The sequence below is a fragment of the Nomascus leucogenys genome, chromosome 20 (genome assembly GCF_006542625.1).
Source record: "Nomascus leucogenys isolate Asia chromosome 20, Asia_NLE_v1, whole genome shotgun sequence".
Classification (NCBI taxonomy): Eukaryota; Metazoa; Chordata; class Mammalia; order Primates; family Hylobatidae; genus Nomascus; species Nomascus leucogenys.
The window spans coordinates 7,914,730-7,941,722 of NC_044400.1; the positions used below are offsets into that span (position 1 = coordinate 7,914,730).

Below are 26,993 nucleotides of genomic sequence, written 5' to 3' on the forward strand. Positions count from 1 at the left end.
ATCAAAACTTAGAATGCTGCTACATGGTATTAAGCCTCAACTATTGATGTGTCCCTATAGGGGATGTGTTTTTCTTGGGGTGGAAAGAGGAGAGAAGAGCAAAGCGTGATCCCTTCAAACATACTTGGGACAGTAAACCCCAATTTTCTTGTTTCCTAGGACCCTCTTTGCAAGTTCAGTGCTTAACCTGACCGAACTGGCTGCCCTGCGGCCTGACCTTGGGAAACTGAAAAAGATTCTGTATTTTCACGAGAACCAGTTGATATATCCTGTCAAGAAATGTCAGGAGAGGGATTTCCAATACGGATACAACCAAATTCTTTCATGGTAGGTATGGATTGTATCATTATATTTGGCCCTTTGCTACCTTTTTCTTTGTAGGTGGTTACATTTTAAATCTGGAAATCTACTGCTGTACACCTTTTTTAAAAACACCATAAGGTGGGTGCAAATATTTAAACAATTCTTCCTTCTGCAGTATATGTAAGATCACAACTAATCATTTTATAAAAATACATATATGTAACAATCTAATTATATGTTGAGCTAATTATCTATTTTTCACAACATTCAAAATAGAATTAAAAGGTTGGCAGGGACCTTCACCCCTTGATTTCATGATCTGTTGCTTAAGGCATTTAGAAAGTGCAGTTAGTCAACTCTTACTTATTAATCACGATCACTGTATTCAGCTAAAATCAAAATAGAGTTTTACAGAGAAATAAAAATTAAAGCATAATGGAGCAACTTGGGGTTTTGTCCCCCCCGCCTTTTTTTTTTTTTTTTTTTTTTAATTGTAAGGCAGAGAAGACTATGGACAATGAATCTTTAGGTAGTGTTTTCTTTTTTCCCTCATTGAGTCTTCTGAAATGGCACAGCCTTAAAATACCATGACATTTTAAAGGTGATGGTCCTTCTCTATTGTGACTTCGACAAAGTGTATTTCCTGAAGCTTAGTTAATGAAAGAAGTTAATAACAATTCTGAAATGGCTTTGCTATTGGATCCTATTCACGTAACTGCAACAGTTAAACGGAATCTGTTTGTCAGTGATTTTGTACATTTTATTCATCTTTATTAACAGCTATTAGCAACTGGGTTTGATGATGTGTTTAAACAGACCCCCAATTCTTGCAAGAATGTTTCATAGTTTAGTTGACATAGAAAAACGGCTATATAGTAATAATTCTGTGTTGTGTGCATTTTGTGAATGTTTTCCTACAATTATTTTTACAAGCTGCTTCAATTGTGAAGTAGCAGTGCTATCAAAGTAGAGTGGAACTGCTTCACGTCAAATGTCTCATAAAAAAAGCAGCCGTTTTAAAATTTCATAATAAAATTAAAATATATTGAAACAGAGAAGGAAAATATGTTTTAAAAATGAGAATAAAATCATTTTATGCTTTATCAATATGGAAAACATTTGTAATATTCTTTTGATTTCTTTGATTAGCATCATTCTTTTCCTCAGATAGTATGTTTATTACCCCTGAGAAATCACTGGGAAAAAACTAAGTCTATTTTTCCCTTTATGGGTGGCTTTAAAGTTAATGGAAGTTACATCCAGTCATATCAGGGAGGAAATGTACCAAAAAGGATATTTCTGTAAACTATCTTGGATCTTTAATTTGGCATAGACTGGATTTTTAAGAATGTAAGTCGTTGGGTCACATGCCGTTTGAGGGAAGCTATCTAAAAACAGTTCAGCTCTCGATTCCTCCTCACTTTCATAAAACATTGTTTTTGCTCATAGGGAATGAGACTATAAAAGTTTTGTACATGATTTTTGAGCATTGCTTTTCTCAAGACGGTAAACTTACAGACAGGCTTGGAGAGAGAGAAGTGGACTTCATCATCAGTTGGCTTCTTAATGGGAAAAAAATGGTTCACAGTTGTCCAGAGGAAAAATAAGAGTGTCAAAAGGCAGTCCTGTTCAGATTCTCTTTGAAAAGTATGACTCCTGCTTCCTCAAATGTTTCTTTAGTTTTCTTGCTGAGTTCTGCTTTTTTGGCACTGTCAGATTTCTTTCTTGACTGTGTGGCAGTTAAGGACTTTAAAGATGACTGACATAAGCACTCACCTTAAACAGTGATTTCACTAACCGTCTAACTTATGAACACATGTCACAACTATATATTATGACCTGTAGGTTGCTATTACAATATGTGACATATGGTGAAAACAAGACTAGCTGTAAAACATCCTTCAACTTTTGGTATATTATTATATTGGCTTCCTTATTGCTTAGTGTTGTGTCAGCACTTCTGTGATATTCCTTTGTATTATTCGTGTTGTAATCACCCGCATCCCCCAAATTTGCACTAGGTAGCAACTAATAAACAATACTTGTATGGAAAATCAGTTTTTTTCAAGGGATGCATGGAAGTAGCAGGCCAACACTCTTTTTGTTCATTTTTTATTCTGCTATATATTAACATTGTAATAGTAAATTTGGCTGTCTCAGCAAATATGACTTAAACTAAACTGACGATTGGCTACGGCATTCCTATTCTATAAGTTCTACTTATTCTGTGGTGTTCTGCAGTCCTGTGGACATAACATGTCTTCTTTCCAGTAGTATTTAGGGTGGAATAAAACCAATTGCTTTGTCCCTTTAATCTTGTATACAGATGTTCCTCAACTTACGATAGGATTACAGCCTGGTAAACCCATTATTGTGAGTTGTTATAAGTTGAAATGCATTTAATACAACTAACCTATCGAACATCATAGTTTAGCCTAACCTACCTTCAAGATATTCAGAATACTTACATTAGCCTACAGTTGGGCAAAATCATCTGGCAGCACAGGCCACTGTAGAATATTGATTGTTTACCCTTGTGATCATGTGGCTGACTGAGATTTGTGCCTCACTGCTGCTGCCTAGCATCGTGAGAGAATATTGTGCACATACCATTAGCCCAGGAAAAGATCAAAATTCAGTATTCGAAGTATGGTTTCAATTGAATATATATTACATTTTCACCATTGTGAAATTAAAAAAATCTTAAGTTTGAACCATTGTTGTTGCGGACTGTTGTTACTACATTTATTTTGTTGAATTCGAAGGTTCACGGTGTTGCGGTGCTTTATAATTTATATGTACCTTTATGTAATCAGTTAGGACCTAGTGATCTGGATTTCCGGATGCATTTCTACCAATTTCTTCTATTTCTCTGGCTAGCCCAATATAATATAATATAATATGATAGTGAAACAAGTTATTTTGGGATACCATAATCCTTTTTGTGTAGTCCCAGAACTTTCAAAAACTTAACACAGTTTCTTGAAGTAAAGGCTAAAGCAGGAAGTAGACTTTAACCAAATAGTGCTGAAGGTATCGTGCCTTAGTATGAAAGTAGTTTTATCTGAATTAGTCTTGTTGAAGTTAGTGAGAAGTGTGACAGATGCTCTGTTCTCGGTAGTATGGTATAAAATGATGCACATCACTGACAGAAATTCAACATGGGTAGCTGGGCCATGAAGAAAAAGGAATTGCTCTATGTAGTGTTGTTGATAATATAGAAAGTTCCTGGCATTGTGGAAAAATATGCTTTGATTTGGAGTCTCATGCGATCTCATTAAATCATTCTGTTTCCCTGTTGCCTTTCCAATCTGATGCCACCAATCAACTCCCTGTGATATAACACTAATGAAACTAACTTAGCTCTTAGAGACACTTTGGTAGATAGTGATAGGAAGTGAAGAGTTCTTTGCAAACCTAAGGTGTAGTATAAACTCTGATTAATCCATAGAGGTCTTAGGTTGATAAAAATTACTCTGAATGAGTCTGGGCTCATCATTTGCATTTGTCTTTTACCTTTACAGCCTGGTGGCTGATGTGGTTGTATTCAACTCAGTTTTTAATATGGAATCATTTCTCACTTCCATTGGAAAATTTATGAAGCTGATTCCTGATCACAGACCCAAGGATCTGGAAAGCATCATCAGACCCAAGTGCCAAGTTATTTACTTTCCCATCAGGTTTCCTGATGTGAGCAGGTCAGTGTGTTTGACTCTGTTCTCAATATTGTGTCATAAATTATTCCTCAAATGTATAGAAATTGGTGTTCTTCGTGCCAGTTTTAACTTTTCAGCGTAAGTATGGTTAGAGAATTAAATTCTATCTCACCATGCTGTGATTTACAAAGATTTTAAATCATCATGTGTCTAACCCATCACTAAATAGTTCAGCTATTGAGTCCTTCCTTTCTTTTCTTTTATTTATTTGTTTGCCAAAGCAGCCTGGTGTTTTCTTTCTTTCTTTTTTTTTGTTACAGAAGTCATTGTCAAGCATATTTCTCAACCTTTGCATTCAGCTTATGCCCATTGATTTATATATATGATGATAACTGGTCTAGATAAGTCAATGTTAAGTCTCACTGCTTGGATTAGTTCATTTCCCATGCTGTTTTCTTTTATTTTTTCTTCATTTTTAATTATTTATATTATCTTAATAAAGAATTAAGTCTTCTATATTGGTTTACAAATGTACCTAACTGCCATTTCTCTTTCTTAGTTACTATGGACATTTTTTTTAATTACACTTGTTGCTGGGCCCACCTTGAATTAGCAATAGCAATGGATGATGTGGCTCAAAGGGAACATTCTGGAATTCCTTTTCACTTTTGATTAAACCTAGCAAAACTGTTTTTACTACCACTAGGAATATTTCTCCCTTGTGAACAGAAAGTTTACTTCAGTGGGATTCACACTAGCAGGAGACTCTGCTGTTTTTTACTGACTGCTTTCTTAAAAGAGTTCAGGAACAGCTGTTTCTTCCTCATCCCTGAAACGAAGGCAGGAAATGATTTAATATCCATACATGCTATGCAAGAGGTCAGCATTAACTTCTATGTTCTACACTTACTGGGTTCACCCATACTTTGCTGTAGAAACGGTAGTCCTCGTCTGCACCCCTATTGCTGATTTATTTGAGTGTCTTATTTGTTAATATTTCATCGAAGAAAAATCTGCCCCATACAAAATCAAGTTCGTGAATCATAAAATTTAAGTTAGACCATCTTGCCCAATCTTTATGTAAAGTGCAGAAAACAGAGGCCCAGAGAAGTAGAGACTGGCTTGTATTCATGTTGTCATTGTCACAGACTGGATTAACATTTAGGCCTTATGACTTCTGATTTCAATTTCTACTTACCATTCAAGCATCCTGTCATTACAGGTCATTTGTCAAAAACAGTTAATGATTTATTTCCTGTTTTGAAACCTATAAAGCTAAGTGGAGCCACGATCACAAGCAATTTTCAGAATATATATGTAATAATGTATATTATCTATGTATTTGTAGACATAGTTTTCTTATGTGTGATGAGAGAACTTCAACTTTTGAAAAATGTGATAGTTATACTTTGCCTGTGATTAACTAGAAGTTATATATCTGAATTTTTCAAAATATGAACCTTATATTTTGACATAAGTTTTAAGTTTTTTTAATATCACGTATAGGCAAAATGTGTATCTCTGAGTAGGTGGTTATAGCTCATCTTAATTATTACTACTATAGAATTCGAAATAAATGTTTTAAAATTCATTTACATCCGATGTGTTTCTGCAACATCATATGTTTAATATACCTGTGGCAGTTGAATAGTTTATTAATTTGGATGATATTACCATAAAGGAATCTAGCTAAATAGAAAAAGGTTAAGAAATATTGTGGCCAAGATAACATTCATAAGCAAGGTCTTAGCCTAGAGTGTTATTTGAATTATTTTCAAATGGTAATTTGCTTTATGCAACCCAAACTCATATAGTGTAAGTAAGTGATTATTTGCATGAATGACAATCGTTCTAATGCCTGCAGTTTCAAAACCGTATTATTTTGTTGAGATGTTGAAAAGTATTTAGTAATTCCAAAGGCAAAATAACCAAGGTGATTAAAAAATATTTTTGAATGCTTGTATCTTTCTACCAATCCAAATATTATTTGGTCATGAGAAAAATGAATTTAACTAAAAACAAAGCAGAAGATACAGTTAAATTATTAATCATTGTGCTATATAATATAATGGATATTAATTAGGGAGGGGAGAAAAGCCATATTTCCAACAAAATAAATGAAGATTTTTAGAGTTTCTATCTGTTTAAACTCAGAGCATGTCTGTCACCTCGGCAGTTTTGCTAATATTGGACTCATGGCACCCACTGCTACCTCTTGCCTTCCTCACTCATCTCCTGCCTCACTCGCAGTGACCAGATAAATAGTAGCAAGAGAGTGTATTCCCTTGAAAACATTTCATTATATGTATTGAATATTTTGGGATGGGAAAGCTCTTAGACGCCATAGTCACGTATTTGAGTTTTGACCACCACTTACTAGCTCTGTGATCTGTACCTGTGGAATGACCTTGCACTTAGGTTCGTTAATGGTTGTGATTAAACCATCTCATAGGGATGATGCAGTGATTAAATGAAATAATGTATACCATGTACCTAGGATAGTGCTTAACATACAGTAGACCCACAACAAAAGGTTATTTTATCTTATTACCCACCCTGCTCCCATTAATTTGTAACCTAGCATATTTATTAGCATCTGAATATAGAGGACTATCTTCCCTCTGCCTCCCACAGTCCTATAATTGACACATGAAAATAGAGAACTACTCTCCTAAAAGCTAAGGAGATTGATTTTATTTATTTACTTTATCACCTTGAGTCAAACAATCCTTTGGCCTTACCAGACCCTACCATCCATTGATTGAGCCAACTTAATCTCACTCTTGTCCTATTTTCTCTTTCTTTGTCCAGCTTAACTTTCTTATTCCATCATTATGTTTACTCTCTTGCATATCCACTCAAATCATTTACACCTTTTGTTTCATATTTGGCAAAAACCCTTGTCTGTTTAAATCTGTTTGTTCATGTACTCTCTTCCTATAATCATGGACTAAACGTAACTGGAGAAAAGCATGTCATACTTATTAGCGTCTTCTAAATGTATGACTCGTAAGATTCAGATGGGCCCTTTGACTACCTGGCAAGCATTTCCCTTCTTCTAGATAATTAATTATGCCTTCTCCTTTTTTTAGAACACTCCAATACCAAATCTTCTGTCTTCATTCTCAGCTGATAACTGAGGAAATAGAAGCAATCAGAAGACAACTTTTATTTATTGATACTACCAGATCCACCCAATTATGTGCTTCTTCTGGGTGCATATTCTCCATCTTCTCACCTGTTACTGGGGATGAACAACCTCGCTTCTGTGTAAGGCCCCATCTCCACTTCTTTTCCAGAACTCATCCATCCCACATACCCAAGGACTATTGTCCTAACAATTTTTTCTGGTCTATTCTGCATCATCAATTTTCCTTTCTTCTGAATTATTCCTTTTTTTCTTTTATCTGAATTATTTCTATTAACATAAAAATTATTATTTCTTATATCTTAAAATTTTTTTTTCTCCTTATTCCACTTCCCCCTTCTACTTCCTCATTTCTCTCCTTCTCTTAGCAGCAAAACCTTAAAAGAGTTGTTTATACTTGTTCCTTCTAAGTTCCTTCCTCCTGTTCTGAGTTAAAACTATTCCACTGAAATTGTTTTAGTCAGGGTCACCACTGCCTCTAAATTCCTGTGGTCAGTTCGTAGTCTGCATCTTATTTATCATAGCAGCAGCATTTGACACACCATGACACATTCTTCAGTTGTCTTAGGACACATAGTCCCCTGATTTTCACACAGACTGCTGCTTCTCAGGCTCCTTTGCTGGGTTCCTCATCATCATCCTGACCTTTTAACATTGGAGCCACTTTGGCATTCTTGACACTTAAGGGATTGGTGGAGGAAGAGCCCAAGATGGAAGTGAGAAGAAAAAGTAAGAGTCAGGAGGTCAACACTAAGATAATTATCCTGTGGAACAAAGGGGAGAGAGTTCTAAGGAGATAATCATTAGTGAATTCACAGCAGTGAGGTTAAGTAAAGTGATGACTAAAAATCATCCTTGAATTTGACCATTAAAAGGTCAGTGGCATCCACCCTGCATTCTGTTAAGTCACAAAAAAGTTTCATGTGTATTCTCATAGCCAAAGAAACTTAGGATTCAGGTCTGGATGAGATCTCTCTCTGTCTCTGGCACACACACACACACACACACACACACTCTCTCTCTCTCTCTCTCTCTCTCCTCTTCTTCTTTTATGGATGAAGGCGCCAAGGCCCAGAGAAGTTATATGTCTTCTGGCAATCACACAGCTAGATATAGGCAGAGCAGGAACTAGAACTTGTATTTCAAAATCTTCATCCAGTGCTCAGCCCACCACTTACTGTAAATGCAATTTCGGAGGTCTTGATTATCTGATTTTTCAACTGACAGCAGATTAGCAGCATCAAATTGGGGGTGTGATAAAGGCAGTCTCACTGACAGCAGTAAAAAGTGACAGCTGACTGACAGCTTGACAACAAGGGAGGAGAGAGATAAACCATTTTGAAAAAAATATATGGGAAGTTAAAAAAAAAGAAACATAGCAGCCTGGAGCCATTCTATGGCAGGGCAGGCAACTCTGCACATCAAATAACCCCTGCAGACATTTCTCCATGATTGTACAGCTTGTACATCAAAAGGATGACTGTGATTTATTAAGAGAGATTAAATGGTAACCAGTAAGTTTCATTTTAAGAATGTAGGAAAATGCATAATCCACTTTTGGCAGAAATTATAAATGACAGCAAATGGAATTAAACATTATACCTTACTTTAAGATGTGCATGAGCTGTGTTCCCCTAAAGGAAGACAATAAACATCTAAAGCCTTTCTTGGGCAGTTGTAATATCCTTCCAGTTTTCAGTGACCAGGAAACATGTTATTAAGCTATCTTTTTAAAATCTCCCTGATTACAGCTTTGCCATTGACCAAATTTCCCTTTTCTGCTGGGTGCAGACACTGGCTCCTTCCATACTGAAGGCTTCCAGGCCTGCAAGATGATTGGTGGTCAACAAAGCAGATTTTGTAATATTAATACCAGAAGATAAATATGATCCTGAGACTTGGTGAGATGAGAATTACTACTGGAATATATTGCAAAAGACTATTTTGTGTTAAAGGATATAGATTAGATTGAAAAGTCAAGCAATTTTGCAGTGTGTTTCAAGAAGACAAATTTCCCGTGGAACTCCATGGTGCTGAGTATGTGATGGAGAGGCAGAGAAAAAAGGGAGTAATCTTGCAACCTGCTAAACTAGATGCTAAAGGAAGCCAATATTTTCATACTTTAGGTCATGTAATTTTCATAAAGGCAAGGCCTAGCAGAATTAGGGAAATTTTAAATATCCAGACCTTTCTGCAAGTCTCAGTCTTATGAAATCCAAACATCTGAAGAATTACATTTTCCTTTCCCCTTTCCTTTCCTTTCTCCTTTCTCTTTTCTCCTTCCTCCTTCCTCCTTTCCTTTCTCCTTTCTCCTTTCCTTTTTTCTTTCTTTTCCTTTCCTTTCTTTTCTTTTCCTTTCCTTTCCTTTCCCTTTCCCTTTTCCTTTCTCCATTCCCTCTCCTCCGCTCCCCTCCCCTCCCCTTTCCTCCCCTCCCCTCCCCTCTTTCGACAGGGTCTCTCTCTGTCCCCCAGGCTGGAGTGCAATGATGTGATCATGACCCATTTCATCCTTGACCCCCTGGGCTCAAGTGACCCTCCCATCTTACCCTACTGATAGCTGGGACTGCGGGTGGATATCTCCACATCCAGCTGATTTTTTTATTTTTTGTAGAGTTGGCGTTTCACCATGTTGCCCAGGCTGGTCTCCAACTCCTGGGCTCAAGCAGTCTGCCCACCTTGACCTCCCAAAGTGCTGGGTTTACAACCGTGAGCCACCTTGCCTGGCTTCACATCTTGCTTTCTGACAGTGTCATCTTTAGATGGTAGAACTAGCCATAACAACTAACCCTTATTGATTATTACTCTATGCTCTGCGTTGTACTTAATGTATTTATCATACATATCTTATCATTTAATATCTTTACAACTCTGAAAGACATTTCCTATTGAAGAAACTCAGGCATAGAAAATGTAAGTAACTTTTTGCCAGTGATCACACATATAGATAGTAAAGGTATACCTAGAAACCAGATACTTTTTAATACTGTTTTAGAAGCCAGACTCTTAACAATTTTGCTGTAACTACCTGTCTCACAAAGAGAAACTCTGGTCTCTAGTACTTGACTTTGACCAGTAAAGAACAAATGATTTATAAAAATGAACTGACAGAAAATTTGAATGAAAGTGAGTATGTCATGGTAACATTATAAGAGAAAGCGCTCAAGGCTTTTGAAAGCATATTTTTAAAAGGTTGAAGTTCTGAAAAAGAAGATACATCAACAGGAATGAGAAATTTTAATAAAGAGTTTTGATAGAAAAAATGAAAATGGTCCTAAAGAAGCAGAATAGGAGGAATACTTCAAAGAAACAGCTGTGGGCTCAGGCTGTGATTTCATGTGTAAGAAAACGTCTTTTTTTTAAATTTTATTTTTGAAGTTATGTCTCATTTATACAAACTCTCTTGCCTCACAACTTAGCTTATAGCATGAAACATGTCTTATAGGGCAGTGCCCAGCTCATCACATTAGATGTTAAGGATGGAGCAGGCTGCATCTGCGCAGCATCCAACTTCTTCCATCTGTCCCCCTACAAGATTCTCTACTGAAGGAGTATCCATGATTTTCATGTCACTAGATTATCTTCACTTCCAACAAATTGGATCATATAAGAATGTGTTATAGACTTATAGCAAATTACAAAGTAGCATTTCTTATCCTTGAAAAAGATCATCTCTTCCCAAGGAATTCCATGAGGGAGTCATGAATAGAGTGTATCAAAGTGGGTATCATCTTCTTCAAATCATATTCAGCTGGATTAAAGGTGAAGAGAGACAAATGCTCAGGCTGTCAAGCTGATACTTGTATATATTTATCAATTGTCTGATTTCTGTGTCCCATTATGGAAAAAGTTAATATTTTTTTCATTATGGTTGCGCATAATTAATATAAAAAGATCAAATGTTTATGTTTCCTGTGGAGACCTTAAAAAAACACCCACTTGTTTATTTTTTAATGAGGAGATGAATGGATGCTATATCCTTAGGAGTTTAAGTTTAGATTTCGAGTAAATTAAAGCAAATGTACTTTAGATTCAGACATATGTACTGTATCTGGGTTTCAGGTCCAACTTAGTTGTCACAGAGTATATCCAGTAACAACCTTGCTGTGATCATTACAACAGAATTTCATATATTTTCACGATCATTTCACTGTCTGTTCCTATTTCTCAACACATTTGATTGTCAGAGTTGCCACAGAGTGGGTTTTTCCTGTGAATTTCCTCAATTTGTAGTAGATTTTACATCCCTGGAATAGGAATTATATAAAGAGCATTTCTGCTTTCCTACTTCCTACATTTTTGACATTGGAGGAAAGAGGGAAAAAGGATGTTGGTCATTTGGGGTAACCCCATTTATCAAAACCTTACAAATTTCTCTGCGCATTTCTCTTCATCATTTCTATGTAGCTGAAATGCGAACCCAAAACAGAGGTTTGTGGACTTTACCTAACTAATTTAGAAACAAAAATAGGGAATTTTAAAAACAGTGTGAAAACTTTAAATGAAAACTCCCAGGCTGTGCAAACAAAGGCGAGGCGCCTAAGGGCTTTTTGAAGAATTCTTATTAAAGAAAACACTATTTTACATTACAAAGCAGATGTGTCAGAAAACAACAGCAGATTTGTAATTCGAGAATTTGTGGATTGATAGGACAGAAGGCAGCCCCTATGGCTCCCCACGGAAAACTTTTTGTTTTCTGCCATCAAGAGTTCTGCTTTTAGGGAAGTTGCCAGAAAATACCTTAGTCTGACCACATGTGGTCATATTTCTCAGATATTTTGAGACAGTATTAATGTTGGACATATTAGTAAAACTACTGCCTTTGCTCTATGAAGTAATGAAATGGGTACTGTCTTCTTGAATATTAATCTAAAGTAGAAGAAAAGCTTTGACTTTACAAATTTAAACTTAACCATATTTGCTGACAATTATTTTGGCACTTCACAATAAATGCAAAAACGTGTTTCTTTTGAATGTCATTAAAAAATTTATAGAATTATTGTGTAAAAAACTTTTGAGAGATTATTCTAATGTATAACACTACTCACTGTCAAGAAATCTCCTTTATATCTAATATAAATCTTTCATGCTGTGTTAGGTTGTAACCATTTTCCTCTTAATTATCCTTGTTAAAAGAAGAGACAGTTTCGTTGTCAGCCATATATATATATATATATATATATATATATATATATATATATTTATATTTATATATAAGTATATATAAAGTTACATAGAATAAACTCTTGTTTACTCAAAACATATTTTTAAATGAAATTATTCATGTTAACGCCTAATTACAATAGTTAGATTTCTGCTCTCTTCAGTTCAGCAGTTACTCCACCAAAAAGAAGTGCTCTGAATTCAGTAGCAACACCAAAAACTGTGATTTCATTATAGGATGATTTACCCCTGTTCATCTCAAGCATAAAGAACATTTCATTACTTTTAAATCATAGACTTAATGTCCATTTTTTTCTTAGGTTCTTGTAGTCCTGTCCTAAGAAATTTGGGATAAGAAGCAAAGGTCACAGACAATGCAGAGAAATAACCAAAAATTAAAGAACATAACTCAGCTAGGGACACCAGCCCAAGGGCATCATGGAGCAAGGCTACTGCCAAGTACGGATGAATGTTATTCAACAGACCCAAAGAGGGGAATCAACAGAAGGTCCACCTGGTCTCTTTTCTCCTTGTCAGACTCAGAGGGCTTCACTGAGCTTCCTGTATCACAGTGACCAATCATCAGTGTAGGCCCAGCAAGGCAAGAACAAATTATAAGTTATATACTCTATTCATTAAATGAGTACAATGCATGCTGGAAAGATTTCAAGTATATTATTTTGAAGAATTAAGCTTTGGTTGTCTTTTAAAAACTCACTTATTCCAGTCATTCCATTTTTGGTAATGCTGTATTAAAAGATATAAGTTGGTAGTACAGTATACAGGGATTCCAGTTTGTGTTCTACCTCTTACTGCCACTGTTCAGCCTTGGGCCAATCACTAAACCTTCCAGAGCCTCAGTCTTCTCATTTGTAAGCTGAAAATTGAAATAGCAGCCCCCCACCTTAGGTGTGTTATGAGGATTGAGATGATTATTGTAATGTGCTGACTACAACCTACAACTTTTTGGCAAATTTTATTAGCTTTTTTAATACTTTCATTATCACCATTTTTGTTATCTATTGATCGGCTTTTTGGCAAGTTTATCCATTCAACATGACTCCATCCTGAAAAGCAAAGGGGAACAAAATTCTGAAAACTCTAGTAATTCTGTAGATCTAAAGCTTATCACTAATTCAAGTAATAAAAAGCTAGAGACTGTCTTATATTCTACCAACCCTTATGACAACAGCCAAATGTTATAACTTAGCAATGTGAGTACTGTGTCATGTGACATGAAAAGTCACATGTACTGCTGGTTCTGTGACATCTGCCCAGCAGCGGTGATATTCATACATTCCACATGGGTGATGAATGATGATGAGTGGATTGATCAGTACAGAAGTAATTCTAGTTGTTTAGTATTCTATTTGAGAATGCTGGGAAATGTTCTGTGAAGTTTTCCATTAAAAAATAAACAATTTGGAACATACCATTGAAAAGTAGGCTACCAGAATAATCTCTTACCCAGAGTGGCTCATTCCCTAATAAATTCCTGATAAAAGATTTTGTTATGTAGAAAATTCTTATAAAATATGCCTCAAAAAATTAGGTGTAATAAAATCTACTTCTCAGTAATTTAATTCTTTGAGGTTTTATATATGCCCTTGTTCACCCAACGTCTATTGAAAGTTTGTTATTTATGTGCTAAATACAAGATATTCTGGCATATAAGGATAAATAAGACAGTTTTTAATCTTAAGGTTAAGATCTTTGTAAAAATAATAGACATATTCAGGTGACTTTAAGTACAAGATAGTAAAAACGATGTGACTTTTATGGCGTTTGAGCTAGGCACTAAGACTCACTAAGCTTTGGGCGTAATCATAATGGCTATCCTTTATCAAGTGCCTTTCCTGGGCACGCACTTTATGTACTTACTTTTCATCTTTTCCAATCCCCTGGAAGCTAGGTACTATTAACCTCATTTTGCAAGCGAGGAAACCGAGGTTCAGAAAGTTAAGCTTGCCTGAAATTGCATAGCTACCCAAACTGTGTTGCTCTAATATTTACTTCTATTAATGCCATGTTATTTCTTGCTGTTAGAGAATGGAGGTGAGTTAGAGTGAGTGAGAGGGCACATTATGAAGACAGAATATAGGTACACTGAATTATGAAAGTAAATGGTCATTGGATCTAGAGAAGATTAATTACCTTTGACTTAGTTGTGTGAGGAGATGGTAAGACTATATATGGGATTAAGACTAAGGAATTTAGACTTTGGCCTATAGTCATTTGGTAGCCACTGTTACACTACAGCATGGATAACTTGGTATTGATGAGTAGAATATTGATGGAAAAGGAGATAAGAAGCAGAGAAACAAGTGAAAAAACTACTGGAATAGGTTATTGGAGATGAACTGGAGAACTAGCATAACAATGAAAAGGAGGAAGCACACAAATAAACTGGTCATACACTTGGCAAGTTGATGTGACAACTTGATGGAGGAGTGTCAGGGTGGTTTCGAAATATTGATTATAGTGATTGGGGGAAGATCTGTGCTATTGGAATTGAGAAACAGATTTGCTGATATAAAGATGGTGAATTCAACGTTGTAGATATTGAGTCAGAGATGAGTCAGAGGCTCGTTTAGATGGAGCTGACCTGCAGGAAGTGTGATTTGTTATATTGACCTGCATTTGCAGAAGGTTTGATTGGATTTGCCCGTTCCTTTGACATACTTGATACTGCTCAAATTATTTTTTTCAAATAAATATAATTGTTTCTTATCATTTGTTACTGATTCATAAAAATTGACTGCAAAATTTGTAAAACCATCAGATCTTTTCAACCCTTTATTTCTGGGTAAGCAGGAGTATATTGAATTACTCTTCTCTGTCTTCTCAGAGTTCAATAACATAATTGCTTTTGGTCCCTTTGGATAGAGAATCATGAGAGTAAGTACTGTATGTTGATAAGACAGTATGGTGCAGTGCCTAAGAAAACTGACTTTGATGTCATACAGAGCTGTTTGAATACTATGTCTTCTGCTAACCAGTGGCTGCTGTTAATAAAGTTGCTTGACCTTTGCCACCTCATTTTTTTCTCTTACTGGTCAAGCAGGGAGCAATTTTAGTCGTGTTACATAGTTGTGAGAATTAAATGAGGTTTTGTGTGTAAGATAGTTGGCAAAATTCTTGAGGTATAGTAAGCACTAAATGAAAGATTGTTACTATTTTTAATTTGTGTGTTCTCACAATGGTATTGTTCTTTCATTAACCTATATGTAATGTCTTTAATTTTCTGTAGAGCCAGAGCTCTGCCACAAATTGTAATCCAGTTCGACTTCAGTAATTTTAGGAGTATCATATGGTGTTTACTTTATGTCAACTTAGTGTTTTGTGTTTTTTGATTAACAGTTGCTTTCTCTAGTACTAACTACCTTACTATGCTGGACTGAGTGCCAAAATTCTTCTTAGAAACATTGCTAAGAATATTAGATCCAAGTACTTTTCTATGTGTGCACTTCTGTTGTATGTTTTGAGGGTCTTCTGCGCTTTTGGCCTAATAGGAGGTGAATTACAGGACTTTCTTAACTCTATAAGGTTTATATCATTACCAGCTATCTATAGAGGTGCTTCTGTGAGTGATTAGAAAAGATAGGCTTTCTCCTGTGGGGGTGGCTGGGAAAAGTGTAAATTACTATTATAGGTTTATTCTTTTTTTTTTTTTCCCAGAAACTAGTCAGCCCTGTATCATGAGATTCAAAAAATTAACTTTGAGGATATTGAAAAAGAAAGCCTTCCTACTATGTTATATTTCAATAAATGATGTCTCAAATCCATTTAAAAAAAGAAATGATATGCTTTCCTTAAGTTTGGTTGTTTTGTTCTTACTATATTTGACTCAATGTTGCCTACAAATTTATTTTTATTAGTAAGTGTTCTTATGAAACTAGTTATAAAATATTTTTCTCTGTGTTTGGAAGATTTCTATTTTATCAGTACTATTAAATATGGTACTTTAAAACATTTTGTAAAAATAACAATGAGAACTTCATATAGGATATCTAGTTATAATTTTTTTTTAATTAAGGTGAGCTCACTAGCTGCACAAGTGATATTCATACATTCCACATGGGTGATGAATGATGGTAAGTGGATTGATCAGTACAGAATTAATTCTAGTTGTTTAGTGTTCTATTTTAGAATGCTGGGAAATGTTGAAATACTTGGCCCTCCTTCAGTAAATTCATATTTTCTTGCCTGTTGTTCTAAACTGGAATCTTGGTCCTGTTTCTTAAATAGCCATGAAATGAAAATGGTAGAAGTTCTTCCTTATTTCTTCCTTGGTCACACACTAAAATTTACTTATAATTAGTGGGCATCAAGAGAAGAAATAACAGTTTAGCACCTCTTCTCTCCTGTATATTTTCATGTATCCATGGAAATAGAGTCCTCATTTGAAATTCAGTCCCTAGTTGGGAATGTGCTTCCTGTTCCTATCATCAGCTCTTGAGTTCATGAGTCTGACCTGTACCTCTAAATTTATTTACATGTAGAGAGCTGATTTATCTGTTTTGGACACCCACCAATTTCAAATCCAGTGCAAATCTGCTTTATTGACTATCTACTGATACCTTGAGCAGACCAAGTCATCTATGAGTAAAAGATGGGTCTATTCAAAGCTACTATACTTCATTTTTATAATATCAAAACTCATTTTATAATACTGAATCCTTAAGTGCATATTATATTTATTTTCCACTAATTGAAGAGGGATCTTCTGTCTCATGCTGTGAGAATGGAATAAAGAGACAGTGGGACAATAGAGTACCCAGGATTGAGTGATAAATTCTGTTGGAATCAAAAGACAAGGAGAAGACAAGGGGTGGGGGGTGAGTGAACTCAAAACAATTCATAAGTTTTTGAAAATTCTTGTATTATTAACTAAAATAGAAAAATCAGACAAAAATGTCAACTACATTTCCACTGTAGACAGATTCATTCTCTTTTCAGTTTTAGACAGTCGATTTTGTTTTAATGAAAGAATAGAATTAGAACTTTTCAGAACTGGAAGGGTATCTATGAAATAAAAACTTTGGACATCTTCCCATCCAAATCTGTTATCTGATAGCTGGGGAAACTGCAGTAGAGAGGTATTTACCTGAGGTTGTTAGAGCACTATGGCAGCAGAATCAGAATTTAGAAGCAAAGAGAAAAAACTTGATGGGATTGTTAGAAATGTGGTACTAGAGTCATTCATTGCATTAGTAGTTAGTAGAATAGGATTAGTCAACATTGACAAAATAGATCCATTTCTTCAGGAATAGATGGTATTCAGAAATTTCTTAGAAGAGTCTCAAATATTTCAGTTGCATCACAACTTGTGGCTATTTTTCACTGAAAATAATTTTGTTTCTCTGATCTGTAACTCATTTTGAGATGAAAATGCATATGACTCAGTGAACTCCACTTGCTGATAGCATATTTTGTTCTTCCAGTAAATACTGGGCTACTCATATAAAACTTATTCGAAGAGTGAGGAATAAGAGTTTCCAGAATTTGAAACTCAGAACCTGTAAATTATTTTCTTGTCTCTCTTTTCTGAGATTTGATACTACAGATCCTGAGTGAATGAGTATTATGTACAACCATCAAATTTTTTAATGCTTTCTCTTTGCAAGTTTTATATAAGTTATTTGTCTTTTATGAATAAATTTTTTTCCTAAGCTCTCCCTCCAGGTTTGTCTTCAGAGCCTATTTAAATTTTCCATTGCAGGGTGGCTGTAGCAACACTGCTGTTCTGCCTCTTCTGTGGCTATCAGGTGAATCCCTCTTTTTATCCCTGAGTCCTGTTGGGATAGCTGGCTGACGTCATGAGGTGTGGGCTGATGTTCTGGTTAGTTCAAAGTATGGGGTAGGGTAAGGGAGAGTTTCATGTGTTATAATGTGGTACAGGGGGAAGAACATAAACTTAGGAGTCAAACTTGGGTTCTGGTCTTAGCCACTTTCTAGATGTGTATCTTGGTCAAATTATGTCACCTGTTCAGACTCTTAGATTCTCTAACATTAAATCCTAGAGATCAAGTGAGGATCATGTGAGAGAGAACATAGGTAAAGTGTTTCACACAGTGTGTGGAATATATTCCCTGCACATCTCTCTGCCCTTCCCATGTACAAGGTCACACCTACTCCTCTGTTACACTTTATCAACTTTAATTGCCACTCACAGGCATCTAAACTGACCTCTTTTTGTTGCTACCTCAATTTCTGATGCTTTGAGGGATTATTAAAGTATATGACTCAATTTGTATTGTATTGATAATCCACATACCACTACCGTATTTTGTCAGTGTGTTCTTCCATCTCTTCCTTCATGACTAACTTAATTCAATTCAGTAACTTTTTACAATGTAAGTCCTAGTCATTTTCAATAACTTTTTGCAACGTAAGTCTAGTCCTTTTATAGAACTTGCGATACCCATGACCCTTTCCTGCTGCTTATGGGTAGGTTTCCCCTTCTCTGTTTTATTTACATATTTTTTTGTGTGTTTGTTATGTTTTATTTGGTAGCTGTTTTTCAGCATTAGCACTGTGGAACAGGGCTATGATCAATAACAATCAGCTATTCATATCATTATATGTAATCTTTGAGTACTTGACTCTGATTGAAAACTTGTTTCTCTTCATGCTTGTAAGTATTTCTTTTATATGTCCTGAATGTGCGGGTTGGGTTGAGGGTGCAGTACTTCTAACTGTAGGTAGATGATTAATATGCAGGTAAGCGTTAATGTGTTAATAGATTTTTTGGTGTGTTCCAAAAAGAGAGAGTATGTCTTAGATGTATTTGTCAGAAAAAAAGTTACTATAAAATTTTATAGTTTAGCACAAATAATATACCCAGAGCTAACTTGTGTCGGGTTCAAAAACCCTTCTAGTTATTACCGAAAAGGTTACAATAGAATTTTGACCCTTCAAAAATATAATCCTTAGGTGATAGAGCCTTTCTCCTCCCAGCTGATGAAGTATCACTCCATGAAACATGACTTTGGGGTCTAGTTGTGTGGCCTATATTAATGAAGTACAGTAAACCCCCACTTAACATTATCAATAGGTTCTTGGAAACTGTGACTTTAAGTGAAACAATACACAGCTGGTCCTCAAATAATACCATTTTGTTCAATGTTGTTTTGTTATAAAGTTGATGAGGGAAAAAATGATTTTGTTTATTGTTTCACTTAAAATTGTAGTTTCCAAGAACCTATTGAAGCTGTTAAGTGAGGACTTAGTGTATGACTGTATGCATCCCCTCAAATACTGTGATTGGTTTTTCTGCCTTAAGTAAAAGCCAGTCAAACCACAATTATAACCAGGTTGGTAAAACATAGCCCATAGCAGTGGTTTTTCTGTGTTAAGTGGACATCATAATCACCTGGAGAGCTTTAAAAAGTCCTGATCTCCGAGTCTGTTAAATCAGAATATCTGGGGTTGGAACCAGGTGTTTGTTTGTTTGTTTGTTTTTTAAGTTCCACAAGTTATTCTGCTGTGAAACCAAGGTTGAGAGCCACTGACTGAAAGCAGTTCTACCAAATTACAAACTGTGGAAGGTCCACATACCTGCAGTAGCCTCTCTTGGTTGCATCATGACACCCTTTTCAGTATTGCCAAAATTATATTCCTGTCTGCAAGTGTCCTCAGGCAATCTATAGTAAAAAATATGTCTCCAAGAAAATGAATTTGTATAATTTTCTGGCTATCCTGATGAAAAATAAGAAAATGTTAAAAATTGTATTTATCCTTGATCTCTTTCTCCATACGTGTTGGCATTCCTCCATTTCCCATTGACTTAACGTTCAATTTTTCTCTTCACTGTTTTTCTTGGGTGACATTGGGAATTTTTACCATCTGATGAAGGCAGATGTATTTTCAAATAAAAATGTCTTAAGCATTTGTTCTTCCTACTATTCCTTTCTTTGGCAGAATATTCATATAGTTGATAAATAGTTTGCTTTCTTTAAATACCTTTTCATATAATCTTTGTAGCATGTTTCATGGGTATTTTAACCTAGTTTTATGGTTTTTCATGAAATAAGGTATTTTCTAAATATGTTATGCTGAATTTAACTGAAATAAGCAGTTGTACTGTATGTCTTTAAAATGATGATGATATCTTGCATTTTAGGGTAACACTTTCATCCTGAAAGATTCCAAAGCACACTGAGAATGGTTACAAATTATACAGTGCAGCACAGTCACCATTGTAGAGTGAAGCATAGCAGCTGTTTAACAGCTCATCACAACACTGCACAGCAGGTTAGGGTACGAAGTGAAGAATAATAGTGGATTCACTTGAAAAAATTGCTAGGGGGTTGAGGTAAGCAGAATGTAATTACCTAAGTTGGAATTTATCCAGGACATAAGGCTAACACCTCCAGTCTTAGAAGCTCTGATTCTTTAATAACCATGTACTTGCTATGTAACTAAAATGTAAGGGTGCTTCTAGCCTCTTCAAATCATAAATGTATGCTCAGTGTTCCAGTTGAGACTTAAAAAGAAAAAAAAAGCCCTCTTTTAAAAAAAACTCACATGTTCATACTAACTCGGGGATGATAGATAGCTTCTATTTGCATGCCGTTTTTGGCTCTTAATGGCTGTTTGGAGCTTGTTAAGGATTCTAAGATGTTCAGAATTAAAAATGAATTCTATGATAGATTAGTAATGTCTGCCATGGGCATGGAAAAAGTAGTGCTTACACCTGTGCTATATTTTCTAGCTCCAAGACTTGGCTGCTAGTTTCCTGGGATGACTTAGCAATACTCTTAGTTCTTTTCAAACCTTTGGATTAATTTTAATTACTCTTCCAGACATATTTAAGTTTTCCTAAGAAAAGTTTAGGGGAAAAAAACATTGACCATTTTTTAGTAACTGTCATTGTTGGGGTTAGAGATAAAAAGATATAACTTTATGTCAAAAATTTCAATGCAAAAATGTCTAGCAAAGGAAGCAAATGATGTCAGATTGGGTTTTCATTTGGAAAAATAAATCAACATCTGAGAGAAGCAAATGGTAATTAAGTTTAGGAACACAAGGTAGCAGAAACCTGTTACTAAATCAAGGTGAGAACTGAACACTGGAATTTAGTTTGTTTGAGGAATAAACTTTGGAACATAGGATAATAGGGCCCTGGCTCTGAAACCAGCACCAGGGATAGCTCCCAGTGATGGTGGCTTCTCCATGGCTCTTCAGTTCTTTCCCATTCAGACTGCCCCTCTATCTAGAGCTTCCAGCTCTGTGGCTTAGTAATGCCTATAACATCATGAAAATGGACCCTTTCATCCTGCTAATGTTAATATTAGAAATAAGTTTATAAGTGAGGTACTGTAAAATTCATTTTGCATATCTTGTTTAATTTGTACGACCTAATATGTTAGGTATTATAACTCACATTTACATATGAGAAGATAAAGTTAAGTAATTTGCCTGTAGTCACATTTCAAATGAATGATGACACCATAAGTTAAACTTTGATGTGTCTGGCTTCAAAGTGTGTGTTTTAATAACTGTACCACAAAGTTACATGAGACTGAGATCACTGGTATGGCACTTGCTTCTTATAAAGCCAAGTGGCTATAGGAACATTCTAGGGGTTTAAAGCATAGTTGAGGAGGAAATTTAGAATGCTTCTACTAGCAGTCTAGGGTGTGGAAAATTTGTATGTTCTTCTATCTTCCAGAATCATTATGGATAGAGTTGTTAGAACTCGTAGACAGTTTCTTGTAGTCCTTTTGATAGAATCCAAGTTATTTGACTAGAAAACAATGTTTTAGTTTGTTTAGAGGGAATCCTATATTCTTATAAGTTTGGTTAAAGTAATCTGTAAATTACTTTAAACTTGTGATATTTTGATTTTAGATCCTATATCTTTGTCTTATTCCCTATTTTATTTCCTCTTATTACGCACTGGTATCAATGGCTGTAAAAGACTTTCTTGCACTCTAATTTAGAGAATATGAAACCATAAGCTTGCTTTTAGTTGGATCTATGACACTAATATTAAAAAGACAAGGACTGAAAAATTAGGATCATATTTCAATGTATAGTGCTGTGTTCTTACTCTTCTGAGAAGTTGGTTTTCCTTATATTCTTAGATATATCCAAAGAGTAACTCTAAACCAAAAAAGATTAGTTGTCCAACTTAAAACAGCCTTGGTCTAAGTAATCATCTAAAGTTCCAAGTAGGATGATAAAACCGTCTTTTCATTTGATGATGGGCCACGTGGAAAAAACAAATATTTACTTATCTGTGTTATAAAATAATTTTCGTACGTATATATCAGGAATAGATACTCAAGTTTACACCTGTAGTCTGGTAAGTCAAGTTTATGCCTGAAGCAAGCTCAGATGTTCAGGTTATAAGACTCCAAAAAATTCCTTAGAGTGAAAAAGGACTGACAGACTTTTAATCATGGTTAAGCTACTGTCACTTTTGAAGTCTGTGTAAGTTATCGTTACTGTACCTTTATGACAGAAAAAATAATATTCTAAAAAAAATGTGATAATATGATTGAGAAAATTTAGGCATATGGTAAGTAGCTGGACACTGTTTTTCTATGGCTTATAGTTAAGGTATAATGATAGTGTGTCAAATTCTACTTATATGGCTTTTAAATCTTTATAGATAGGTAATTTAACAATTTTTAAAAAGTAGTTGATAAGTAATCTAATAATTTATATGGTGTGTAAAAGGACATATAAGTCATTTATTATGCAGGTCATATTTGTCTTTCTTTTATAGGATATTATCGTTAAGAGGGGTGTGTGTGTGTGTATGTGTGTGTCCGTGTCTGCACGTGTGTGCACCTTTATTTTGGGTACATTGAGGCAGTTCTATTGCCTTTCACATTGGACTTGCAACCCCAGCTGCATATGAGAATCTTGTGGAAGTTTCAAAAACTTTTATGCCCAGGTAGCAACCTAGACAAAATAAATTTGAATTTCCAATAATAGAACTGAGATATCAGTACATCTTTAAGCTTCCTAGGTTAAGGACCACTGATAAAATACGTGAATACTTAGTAAAGTATTTACAGCTTGTACACATACAGATAATTGCATGGAGAAGACGAAAGAAAATTTTCCTTCTCCTAATACAGAGGAGAGTTTTTTGGAGGGTTGTGGTAGGTTGCTTATTAAAATAGGGTGACCAGATAGATCATAATACTACAAAACTTTAGGCTGAAAGAGACTTTCATTTAGTATCCTTTCCATTAGCAGTGACTTAAGTAAAACACCTGAAGAAAGATGTAAAACACCCACAATTCACCTGGCCACTTTTGCAGTGATTTTCTTGACTCCAGCTGCTAGCCAACTTATGACCTGAATCTTGATAATTAATAGCTCTTATAATATTTTCTTAGCTAGTGTAACTTCAACAGCAATACTTTTTCTTCTAATGTCTTACCCTTATAAAATAGCACTAAACTATTTTTCTCAATAAATTCTACTGACACATGGTCCCATAGATTAATTATAAATTGCATAGAAGTACTGCCCTTTGTCAGTTTTAAATGTGTAGCTTTATCTTCTCTTTCTCCTTGTCTTTCCAAGCTAAATGGAATTAGAAGCCTAAAGAAACCTGATTTACATGGAATCTATTTCTGTTCTCTTATTTTAAACAATAGTGCCATTTATTTTAATTCTAGGCTCTTTGGTTCCTCTACTATTTTCATTATTATTATAATTAAAAAAGAGTCATCTCTATTTTTACAAATCCCTTTATTTTACAACACTGTAGAAACATATTTTTAGAGAATAATTTTTTCCTCAAATGCTGTTATTTTTTACCTAGTGGGCTGTCTCCATAAATTGAATTAGGAATACCAAATAACTTTTTCTTTTATTCATCACCATCGTCTTTTTTTTAAAGGTGAAGATGAAGGGGGAATGAGTATCAAAAAGGACTTAGACAATTATGGAAATAAATATTGGGATTCTTTGGCATGGATATTCCTGATGAAACACTATTATAATCAATAAAAGGCAGAGCCCAGTTTTTTTGTATGTTTGTTTGTTTTTTTTGTTTTGTTTTGTTTTGTTTTTGGTTTAGGCAGCTCTTGAAATGGTATGATTTAAGGGGTAGCTGAGAAGATTCAAACTCTCCTCCAAGCATCTCCCTAATACTTCCTGAAGTTCTGTCACCAGTTGAGAAGCAGTTCTTACTGAAATCCCTTTTTGTAGTTGAAGGTTGCCAGATAACTCCTGAAATTACATATAAAATTTCGTGGGAATGTGTGTACCTGTGTATGCTTTTTGAGAAGATTCATAACTGTCATCATAGCTTTATGTATCCATAAAGATATTCTTAAAAGCAGATGTCCATCATATAATTTTAGTTTATAATTTATTCATAGTTATTTCCTTCTGGTTATCTTACTAAGATGAGGAATTAGCCTCTAGATCCAAAACTATAACTTGGATGTTCTGACCCCCAAATCTTTTGTTCTTTCCCAGGAACCCAGAAGGTGAAGGAGTTTAGAGTAAAGGGTAATACAGATATTGGGGCAGTTGGACTTGAGTGAGGCACTACAGGTTTTAAGTACCTACCTAGAGGCTAGCATGATGGTAGTAGGTATGGAAGGCTCAGCAGGTGAGGTGGGTCAGAAGATAGAAAAGGTGACATGCATAAGAAGGTTGAAAGGCAGCAAAGTCTTAAGATATTTTTCACAACTTTTAGATCATCTCATACTAGAGGAAATTGGAATTGCATTCCCAATAGATTTTTATTATATACCACAAAGCTCATATTTTTTTTGCATTCTTTCATAAAATTTCTGAAGATTTATCATGACTTCTTTCCAATCCTTCGCTATCTGCTGTCTAATATCCTAATGATATATAACAGTAACTTTGTCACATTACTGCCTTTAAAACTATTCAATACCACTTCAGTTTGTGAATTAATTTTATATTTTAACACTGTAGTTTCTAGGGCAGGTGTTATTATTATTATTTTTTTTAATATGGGCAAATGCAGGGTGCTTATATTCTAGAGGCACAGGATCTAGTGAAGAAGAAAAGAATAGAAGAGTATGAACAGGAAGAGCACTCAGCTTTAGACAGTAGACTCCTTATGTTTGTGATTTTCTTTGTTTCTTGAAACAGCCCCATGAAGCAGGTACTCTGTCTTATTTTACAGTAGAAAATCTGAAGTGTAAAAATCCTAAGCACCTTGCCAGAGGTCCTATAGGCAGTCAGATGGCAAGGCTGGCCTCTGGCCTTGGCCCTTGGATTGGAGAACCTTCACGTTTCACCACTCTTCTGGTATTGCTTCCCTGGTCATTGTACCATGTAATGTGCACAATCTGTATGAGGTACACCAGAAGTAGAGTTAGGACAGGGATTGCAGAGAAGACGACATTGGAGCTGTGCCTTGGAGGATGGAAAAGAGTTCCTTTGCCTATCTAACAGGAGCAGGAAGGTATTTTCATCTCAGGGAATACTCTAAGACATGGCCTGACTTGTCTTTTAGAAAGGCAATAGTTCCTCTTAGCAGTAGCTTGGGGTGCGACTATCTCAGGGTTTGTGCACATGATTAGTGCAAAGTTAGAAATCAGATTCACATAATCTGCGTTCCTCGCTGCCTCTCAATACCTCTTAATTTTAATTCTTTGTAGTTATGTAAACAAATGAACTCTGAGAATTAATCCTGCATTAATTAGGAATTAATTTGCTTCCTGAACCCTACCCCTAACCCATAGTTCCTACTATTCATCTATCTGGTCTCTTGCCCAGACGTTACCAGCCCTGTATTTAAACATTAAGATTCTTACCTAGTGTATAACTGCAAGGATTAATCTATGAAACCTTTATTTGGTCCAACAAGGCATCCAGACCCTGAGTAAGTTCTGGAGACCCAAAGTTGCTAAGTCCTTGCTACCCAGGAATTTTCACGATCCATATTTTTAAATTTTATTTATTTATTTATTTATTTATTTATTTATTTATTTATTTATTTATTTATTGTGAGATGAAGTCTTGCTCTGTCGCCAAGGCTGGAGTTCAGTGGTGTGATCTTGGCTCACTGCAAGCTCCGTCTCCCAGGTTCACACTATTCTCCTGCCTCAGCCTCCCAAGTAGCTGGGACTACAGGCATCTGCCACCACGCCTGGCTAATTTTTTGTATTTTTAGCAGAGACGGGGTTTCACCATGTTAGCCAGGATGGTCTCGATCTCCTGACCTCGTGATCCACTCACCTCAGCCTCCCAAAGTGCTGGGATTACAGGTGTGAGCCACCATGCCTGGCCCACAATCCATATTTCTATGGCTAATGCAAATTGATATTTGTGTTTTTATGAATGTTTGTTTACAGCCAGAACTGGTGTAAGGCATACCCTGTGTTTTAAAAATATTTTTAGTTTTTAATCTCGGTAATAGCCAGAGAGATATTTAGCTTTTTTGAATATGGATAAATCTTTACATTCAACAGTTCATAGTTGAATTTTAAGGTGGAACTCATAAGGGAACTGATTGATGTAGTAGTTGCTTACTGTAACTTTTCAGATGCCATGGCATTTTTATAGCATGTTACAGAGTTGAAGACAGATGAGAAAATATTAGTTGATACTACTTGCTGTTACAAATGTTGAAAGACAATAACACATTTCGAGTCACATGAAATACCAGATTGTTAGGAGACAGGTGTCGTTTTAAAAATATTAGTGCACTGCACGGTGGCTCATGCCTGTAATCCCAGCACTTTGGGAGGCTGAGGCAGGCAGATCAC

At 35.4% G+C, this 26,993-nt stretch overlaps 1 protein-coding gene across 10 annotated transcripts in view; it reads left to right on the forward strand.

Moving 5' to 3' along the window:
* Nucleotides 1-26,993, forward strand: part of GTDC1 (glycosyltransferase like domain containing 1) — a 453,744-nt gene that overhangs the window by 189,323 nt on the left and 237,428 nt on the right. For all 10 annotated transcript variants that reach the window (XM_030801486.1, XM_030801481.1, XM_030801480.1 and 7 more), the window contains 2 exons: nt 160-327; nt 3,828-4,001. In XM_030801486.1, the coding sequence (XP_030657346.1) occupies nt 160-327; nt 3,828-4,001 (342 nt within the window). The remainder of the gene's footprint in view (nt 1-159; nt 328-3,827; nt 4,002-26,993) is intronic.